The sequence below is a fragment of the Volvox carteri genome, assembly GCF_000143455.1.
Source record: "Volvox carteri f. nagariensis unplaced genomic scaffold VOLCAscaffold_66, whole genome shotgun sequence".
NCBI classification, from domain to species: Eukaryota; Viridiplantae; Chlorophyta; class Chlorophyceae; order Chlamydomonadales; family Volvocaceae; genus Volvox; species Volvox carteri.
This window is the reverse complement of record NW_003307609.1, coordinates 248,430-256,808: the sequence shown is the minus strand read 5'-3', so window position 1 is coordinate 256,808 and position 8,379 is coordinate 248,430. Positions and strand designations below refer to the sequence as shown.

Genomic DNA, 8,379 nt, shown 5'->3' with positions numbered 1-8,379 from the left:
ACGCAGCTGAATGGTGCGCTTAACGTAATCCTCGACGCGCTCATCGTTACCCTTCTTGAGGCTGCGTATTTGTGCGTCGTAGAGTAGCTGGTGCCCTTTCTGATTCTCGCTGTGGATCTTCTTCAGATATGCCCATCCAGCAGCTGATGTCGCGCACTGATCAATCTCCTGAAGGAACTTGTCGCCGACCATCATGATCAGCGCGGCCTTCGCCATTAAACCTTTCTCGACAGAGGTAATAGGAGCAGAGTTGACTACATCCCAATAACCATCCAGAATCAGGGCATTTCTTGCCCTCGGCTCCCATTGCGGGTAGTCGGCGATCGACTCCAACTTCGGGACCCGCTTCGATTGTTCGGCCATTTCGCAAATCCGGCTGTATGTAGCCTCCCTGCCTGCAGCCAGGCTCAAATGTACCAGAGCCGCTCTTATCCTGAGACTGCAATCCCGCAGTTGGCTGGTTCCGGCAGACCGCGACACTATCCTTGCGCGGGGCTCATAACCTGAAAACTAAGCAGCGAATACAGAGCGATCACCTCGTTATACGTTACATAGGTCTGGGATTAGAGCGAGGATAAAAGGCAAGACCCTGCCATAAATACAAAGTGTATCTCGGAAATCCGCTCCAGAACCAGTACAGGTATCCCGCCAAACTACGATATGCAGGAGTTCTGGACGAGATATCAACACAGTCACATCAAGCGATGGCCAAGGCATTGAAAGAGCACCGTTTTGACGACGCTTTGGAAAACGCTCGGACAGGTGTGCTCAGGCCCCATAGGAATTCGTGCACGGCATTTGCATTTAGCATTTGTAACAACCTGCCTGCAGCCATGGCTCTCGAACCAAATAACGTGATGATCAAGGAATTCGTGCGACTCTTGGAGGAAAAGCAAGCACTAGGTGCGGGGGGTTACAAGGGCTCAACCGCCTGTACGGAGACAATGTTGTTGGAGGATATTTAGCGCCCTGACATCCTGGCCCGCAGCTGAAACGGATGACGACAGTGATACAGAAGGTGCGACCACAGCACCTGCCGGAACGGCCGCTTCAGACGAAGAGAGCGAAGATGAGGACGAGGACGGAACGGACGAGGGGGAGACGGATGGGGAGGGGAGTGAAGAGAGCGAGGAAAGCGAGGAGGATGACCCGGAGGTGAGGTTCTGGCGTCGTTGCACCGCACCATCACGGTCCCGTTGGGTGATGACCTGTATGTGCGTGCGCGGAGGATTGCCCGCATAGGGCACCCTTGTGGCACCATTCCAGCCTTCCACTCTTTCCGCTCACCAATGGAAGTGTTCATATGGCTTCTTGTACATAGAGACATGTAGGCACCAATGCTTGCGATGCCTTTGCATTCTTTTCTCATCGGAGGAAACGATTTTGCACCTATAACCCGCACCCCTCTTCGCGCCTGCCTTTTCCACCACTTGTATGTGCTTCTTTGCCTTCTCGCTTTCCATGGTAAGGTGCTGAACGCGCTAGAACGCCTGCGATTAGCTGGGCCAGCCGACATTGGCAAGCCTGGGCCTCGGCAGATTACGCCCGCTAAGCGCTACGCCATGCGTGCGTCTCTCCGCGCCAGTATCAAGGAGCTGCTTTTGGCGGAGTTAGCCAAGGAGATGGCATTGGAGGACCCACTGCTGCGGAAGTGACAGCTGTCCTGACCTGACTTATTGTGTGTCCCGCGGCCATAGTCATTGTCACGCTTTGAGCGCATGAGAAGTGAGCAGGCATAGGCGGCCTTAGTGCTTAGCCTCCGGGTTCGGTGGGCCGCGGAACGAAACTTTTATCCAGTTCTGCTACACAAAAGAGGTTGGAATAGCGCAAGCGGTTATCGCGATTTGGGGGCCTCCAGATGAGGGGGCCAAGCCTAGGATTCAAAAAGGGTCCTGACAGCGTGGCTTTCACTTGATTTCACAGTGCAGCTTAGTAGTGGTGGTGGGAAGATGGCATGGGATGGGGCCAAGCTGTAGCAGGTTGAAAGTGCTGCTCCTGCAGGAAGCTCCGGACGGGAGTTGCGATCGCAGCCATCTGGAGTGCGTGGCTAAGGGTTATGGGAGGAGTGCGGAGGCTGTTCCCATGGTTCCACGCTACTTGAACGATGGCTGTTGCACGTGGGGCAAAGTAGATTGTTTAAGATCAGCAAATAACCTGAAAGCTCACGGACTGTGGAGATTGATGGGGCCCCATTTCGCCAATGGGGTCGTGTTCGAGGGTTGAAGCAGAAGCTATGATGCTCTGCATTGGGCCCAAACATCCTGCTATCATTCAACCAAGATTTTTGCTGTCGACAGTCACGAGCAGGCCATTTTAAACTCCACGGGAAGGTTTGCCCTATTGTACGTTCCTGCACCCTTGCGCACGTGCCGGAAGAAGCCGGTTGGCACCATAAGGACAGGCTTGCAGCAAGCTGATAGTAGGATCGCGCGAGTCACAAGAGGACGACGCAAGGGGACGCAATAGGTCATGCGCAAAATGATCAGGCGTTAAGGGAGAAAAGGCAAGGGGATAAGGGGAAAGGATATATACGTGTTGGACATATTGGACTACTCGTGCTGCCCCGGAAACTCCACGCCTGGGGTGGTAGAGCCCGTCGCCACGCGGAGGAGATGGGACGAAGCGCACACATAGCCACCACTGGTGTGGGCGGACGTCGATTTCCTGATCCGATGAACAGCAAACCTTCAGCGTCGCGCCTAAACCTCGGGGATGTTCGAAGCCTGTTTGAAGGATAGCGCAGTCCAGCTGCAGATTTTATTCATGAGGCAGATAGTGGGGACGGCACGGCCATCCCACAGGCTGTTGTATGCGGAGCTGGCTGAACTCCCCTTACAATATTACATGGTGAAACAGATCCTCCGTTTCTGGAACCGCCTTCAAAAGCAAGTGGGGGGTCCATTTCTCATGCAGTTTTACGGCAGGAGATAACCGATGCCCCGACCAGCCCGGAATGGGAGGGTTGGGGAATCTCAATGTTACGACTGTTTTCCTTCTTGGAGTGCAATATTTGGAGCGGAATACCACAAGAAGTCGTGGGGGTAAAGGAGCGTGTTGACTAGTTGTTGAGTAGACCTCTACCCGAAGGAGCAATGATAACGGCACTAAGAGAGCGTTTGATTAGCGGCTCGGATCATACGCGTCTGACTGTCTTGCCAGAGGAGTACCCATCAGATGGGAAGCAACCGGGAGTGCAAATGGCGAAGTATAAGCACTGGATGGGGCTGCCCTTTTCGGGAGCCGCAGCCGTCATGTGGCCAACACATGCCAAAGTTTTCATTTCTCGTTTAGCACATCGTAAGCTAATGCAGTTTCGTTTATGTTGCTGGGCTTTGGAGGCAAACAGAGTACGAAGGGGCAAGTACCATGTCCCCAGGGGGCAGCGGTTTTGCCGCTGTTGTGGTACTAATAGCCGAATCGAGGATGAAAAACACATGTTATTGGAATGCCCAGCCTATAATGATATTCGTGCTGAAGAGGGATTCGATCATCAACAGAGCATGTTGGAGGCCATGAAATGGGAACCCGCACGTCTTGCGAGGATGTTGAAACGTATGTGGGCTCACCGAAACTCAATTATCCCCTTTGGACGCTAGTCTGGGCTGATGTGCGGAGTTTTCCTTTCCTCCGTGGCTTTTAGGCGTTGTAGTATTGCCCTTGGGCCTTCGGCTCGTATGGGTAGTCTTAGGTATGGGGTCACGCACCCCCAACCATGTAACACACACACACACACATATAGCGGGGGGGAAAGGGATAAGTGATCCCAGGAGCCAAGGCTCTTGATGGCATCCGTACAATATCACCATCATCCGTCTACAATGTCTTGGCACCACTGGAAACTAGGAGGTGGCCAAGCATCACTTCTCCAATTTGCCATGTCAACGCCTCAACTGCCCGGGTTAGAGTGTCCTTTTAGTCCGTGTTCCTGGCAATACTTCGTGCATGGATGCACAAATATGTTTGCTATATTGCGAAGACAGGACGTCTAATACCTGAGCTGCTTGAGGAAAAAGTTGTGTGATTTTGCAATAGAGGTTGCACATTTGGGATGAGAATTGCATAATCGGAAGAGACAACAAGGCCATACATGTCTGGGGGCTCAACTAAAAGAACGGCCGCCTCTACCGTACGGCCGGTAGTGTGGCTGAAAACCACTTCGCTTTGTCTGCGATGGAATAGCTCTTCCACATTAGGCCAGACAGGTGGTGACAAGCTAAGCGATAGCGGCAGGCTAATAGATACTGCAAAGGAACGCAAGACCAAAAATGCAGACGCTTTCAGCCCACCGCGTTGCGGTACGTGTTGTCCGCTTCCTATGACGAGTTACTCAAACATAACAAACTGATTCCGTCATTGTATGCAGGGCGGCCGCCCGTTCACGGCTGTGCGGCCGCTTCCTGCAGCTAGGCCAATGCAGGTGCGGTCGCTGACCAGACTGCAATTGATTTTAGCCAGAATCCTCGCATGGGCTTACTGATGTCAGAATTGTCTCACGGCTACGGACCTATGAGCGCAGGTGGCTGCGCCTCGCCGCGCTCCCCTTCACATCATGAACCTCCGTATCAACAACGTGGAGATTCCTAACAGCAAACGTATTGAGGTCTCCCTTCAATACATTTATGGGATCGGCCAGACTACGGCTCAGACTATCCTGCGCGACACGGTGCGAGTATATGCCGCCGAGGGGCCCTGTCGCTCCTTTTCTTATTGTATTTACACCATGACAGGGCGTTGAGAACAAGAAGACCTATGAGCTGAACGAGGAGGAGGTCAATAAGCTGCGCCAGGAGGTGGACAAGTATACCACTGAGGCGGATCTGGTACGCGGGTGGGGTGGTTTTGGGGATGGCCGATAGGCCCCTGTCGCCATGACCTGCTCACTCGCTGCTAACAATGTGTCCATTGCGTCTCTCCCACTGTGCAGCGCCGTATTGTGTCTCAAAACATTAAGCGGTTGAAGGACATTGGCTGCTATCGGGGCCGTCGCCATATCATGGTGAGATGGGTAGAATAGCATGGGGGTGTCGATAGCGGCACTGCCAGGAAGCGCGCGGGACGTTTTGCTGCTAGACGTCTGCCTGCTGGGGAACGCTGCCCCATTTGATTGTGCACACATTCAGCCGGGAAGCTACGTTACCATTCCTTGCTGGTGAGGGCAGCTCTGCGTGAATGAATGGGGGGGTTCTTAGCATTAATCCACTCCCTGCAGCATGTGGATGGGATTCTGCGAGATCCGTGGGTGCTGCGAATGGGGTAGCCGCGATTCTGAGAAGGAATAGTTTTTGTTAATTAAAATCCGTTTCCATTCGTAAATCGGCCAGCTCGTCGCCACCTGTTTTGCAGGGCCTGCCAGTTCGCGGCCAGCGGACAAAGACTAATGCCCGCACGCGCAAGGGCAAGGCCAAGACTGTGGCCAACAAGAAGAAGGTGAGCGGGGCATGCGGTATCCTGAAGCTTCCAATGCCAGTCCGGGGAAGTTCGATGCAGTGTCAGTTCACTAGGATTTCTGATTCCAAGATAGGAAACGTACTCTGCCAAGAAAGGAACGGATTGTGGTGTTGAGGCCATTGCTGCGTTATAGGTCTGCGTTATAGGTCCGCGTTATAGGTCCGCCTGCTTTGCGTTTAGTCATACTAACTGAACAACCTACGCTATCGCCTCCAAATTCTCCTAAACCCCAACGTTTTCCCCGTCGTTTATACAGGCTACCAAGTAAATGCCGACGGGCTGTTTGAGACATGGGCGTGTTTCGTCACGGTTTAGGGAAATGTGGTCCCACATGCAAATCGTGCAACATTGTACCTGGCTGAAATGGGCGAAGGATTGGAGAAAAAGCCGAAAGATTGGAGCGGCCAGTTTTTCATTGATAATGGGGATATTTTGCTGGCGACGTGATTTACTGGACAACAGGGAGAAACTGTAACGACTGTGTGACTGTGAATTATAATCCATAATAAACCATGACCAAACAATGCAAACGTCGACATGTTTTACAAGCGCTTAACAACCAGCATGTAGATCACATGTTACACAGCTGATCTTTACACCCTGCCGGATCCGCTTTCATCAGCGTTGAAGTCGATCGTTCACACCGCCCAGCCCCGCGTATGCAAACAAGAACAAGATGAGGAGCGAACGAACGAACTCGTCCTTTACTCGGTTAGCAAGTCATCGATTAAACCGATGTGGGCGAAGTCCTCGAGCCCAGGGCTATCCAACTGCGTTGACGCAGCCATCCGCTGGGAGGGGAAGGGAGAAACGTAACACGTATTCAATAGATTGTAGACATAGCGTACGAACACTAAGGGATAACATCATTGGTCTGGCAAACCCCCCATATACACTTGAATAAGCCGAACAGATCGTTGCACGCCTACAGTGTCTGTCGGCAGATACATATCGACATGTCCCAGTGCCCTGCCACTGTCCAAGGCTTATGGACGGGATCGTTCCCAACAGAAAACCTCACCTTAGCCGACGAGACGGCTGGGGGTGTGTTAAATGCCAGGCTCGCGCGCTGGGCTTGCTGCATCATGATGCGCGCGCTCTGCGCGCTGAACGCCCCATCTGTGGAAGATGCTGTTGCCGCCGCAACCGGATGAGCCATGTGGCGAGCCGCCGCCGCCGCCCTGGCGACTGCAGATGACCCATCCTCCACGCGCTTATGTGCCCCGCTGGCAGCTGTCCCCGCCGCTGCAGCGGCGCTCGGACTAACTGGCAGCATGGGTGCCCCTGGCCCCGGCACCATGTTCGCCGCAGCGGCAGCTGCGGACGTTGGCAACGCATGTCCGCCTGCCCCCGGCTGCCCTGTGGACAGCACGCCGGCTGCAGCGTTCCGGTACGAGGGCAATCCGTCTTGCAAGCTTTGCGCCGCTGCATGCAACACGCCGCCAATGCCGTTCGATGTTGCACCTACCGTGGCCACCGACGCCCCTGCCGATGACGTCTGCATGTACGATGTCGGTTTGCTGCTCGTCGTGGTCAGAGCGGCCGTGCTGCTTGGCCCCGGTGCCGTGTCCACGCCCTGCGGCCGTGGCCGGCCGTTGGCCGTTGCCGTCGTCCCAACAAGGTGATGCTGTGCGAGCGGCACGTACTGCCCTGCGGCTGTTGTTGCAGCAGTACTTGTACCAGTTACTGCTGCCGGTAACGTCGCCGACGTAGAGCGCTGCATCATGACGCCGGGCGCGGCCGCGGCCGCTATGTGCCCGTCGCTAGAAGGTCCTGTCGTCGGCGCCCCAGCAGTAGCACCGACCACCGCCTGCTGCGAGGTGCCAACCGCCTGCGAGTGGATACCTACTGGCGGATCCGGGCCACCATGCACTCCCGACGTTCGCTGCGGTACAGACCCCACGGTGGCCAGTCCCCGTGCCGCCGCAGCCGCAGGAGCTGATCCAGCCCCAACCGCAACCGTGGCACCGGAGACCGTCGGCCCCGTGCTCACTGGCCTTGCCGGCACCGAACCAGGGTGAAGCAACGTTGGCGCGTCATGGCTGGCTGCTAGAGACTGCATGCGGCGCACAGCCGCCGCAGCTGCAGCTGCCGGATTGGAGGGCGATAACGAGCCCTCAGCCCGCTGGCCGTCCTGCCCGTTCGCCAATGCCGGCTCGGCATTGCCTGTGCGGTCCGCAGACCGCCCAGCCCCCCGGTCAGGCGTCAATGCTGCGGCCGCCGTCGGTGCTGAGGGGCTTCCGTCAGCTAGCACCGCCGAATCCCGGGACATTGCACCGCTTGGAGATGGCGCAAGTATTCCCAACCCCGTCGTTGCCGCCCCCACTACACCGTCGACGTTACTGCTGCTGCTCGCCATCGAGCTGACTGGTCGAGCCGTTGCCGTCATAGCAAACTGGCCCACAGGCCCCGCAGCAGGTCCCTCCTTCACCATGTCTGCAATTTCTGTCGGCTGCAACTCTGCCAGCTGCGCCCGCAACGCAAACAGCTCCGCATCCCTCTCCGCTAGCAGCTTTTGCAGCTGCACCACCTGCGCCCGCAATATAATCACCTCCTCTTCGAGCGCCGCCCGACTCTCAGTGTCACTCGCGCCGTCGCTCTCCGTAAGCGACCCCCCCGCTCCGCCCGCGGCACTGCTGGCCGCCCCTGCCTCAACGTCCTCCTCCCCGTCGCCGCTGCTCTCTGCTACCCCAGTTGCCTGGTTGATGGTGCCCACCTCCTCATCGCTGGAGCTCTCACTAGGCGAATCGTCATTGGGGCCAGGCCGCTCCGTCTGGCTGACTTCCACGGCCGCCGCCGCTGCACTCGCCACAGCCGCTGCTGCAATGGTTGACAGAGACGGCAGACTGATGACGCCGCGATCCGGCACTTGCGGTGCCGAAGGCGGTATACTAGAACTCGTCGCCTGGTGATGTACCGTCTGACTCGTCG

At 56.0% G+C, this 8,379-nt stretch overlaps 3 protein-coding genes across 3 annotated transcripts; 2 read left to right on the top strand and 1 right to left on the bottom strand.

Annotated features, from left to right (window-relative positions):
* The first annotated feature begins 698 nt into the window (after window positions 1-698).
* On the top strand, window positions 699-2,331 carry VOLCADRAFT_107435 (uncharacterized protein). The gene is made up of 4 exons (XM_002956871.1): window positions 699-762; window positions 832-903; window positions 989-1,155; window positions 1,470-2,331. Exons 1-4 carry the CDS (start codon window positions 705-707, stop codon window positions 1,653-1,655), a joined length of 483 nt encoding a protein of 160 aa, XP_002956917.1. The 5' UTR covers window positions 699-704; the 3' UTR covers window positions 1,656-2,331.
* A 1,857-nt stretch (window positions 2,332-4,188) lies between these two features.
* Window positions 4,189-5,939, top strand: prpS13 (plastid/chloroplast ribosomal protein S13). Its single transcript, XM_002956870.1, has 7 exons — window positions 4,189-4,295; window positions 4,404-4,417; window positions 4,517-4,663; window positions 4,728-4,820; window positions 4,925-4,996; window positions 5,344-5,427; window positions 5,705-5,939. Exons 2-7 carry the CDS (start codon window positions 4,412-4,414, stop codon window positions 5,714-5,716), a joined length of 414 nt encoding a protein of 137 aa, XP_002956916.1. The 5' UTR covers window positions 4,189-4,295; window positions 4,404-4,411; the 3' UTR covers window positions 5,717-5,939.
* Window positions 5,940-6,152: 213 nt separating this feature from the next.
* Window positions 6,153-7,978, bottom strand: VOLCADRAFT_119538 (uncharacterized protein; the record flags this gene model as incomplete). Its single annotated transcript, XM_002956832.1, has 2 exons — window positions 6,153-6,239; window positions 6,470-7,978. Coding segments are annotated over 2 exons (1,596 nt in total), but the record flags the coding sequence as incomplete, so codon positions are not given.
* Between the last annotated feature and the right edge of the window lie 401 nt (window positions 7,979-8,379).

Coding starts and splice junctions, on each gene's coding strand:
- VOLCADRAFT_107435 (XM_002956871.1), top strand. CDS start 705: ATGGCCAAGGCATTGAAAGAGCACCGTTTTGACGACGCTTTGGAAAAC. Junction 904..988: donor GGAGGAAAAGCAAGCACTAG/GTGCGGGGGGTT, acceptor CCTGGCCCGCAG/CTGAAACGGATGACGACAGT. Junction 1,156..1,469: donor GCGAGGAGGATGACCCGGAG/GTGAGGTTCTGG, acceptor TTCCATGGTAAG/GTGCTGAACGCGCTAGAACG.
- prpS13 (XM_002956870.1), top strand. Junction 4,821..4,924: donor ATACCACTGAGGCGGATCTG/GTACGCGGGTGG, acceptor CCCACTGTGCAG/CGCCGTATTGTGTCTCAAAA. Junction 4,997..5,343: donor GGGGCCGTCGCCATATCATG/GTGAGATGGGTA, acceptor CCTGTTTTGCAG/GGCCTGCCAGTTCGCGGCCA.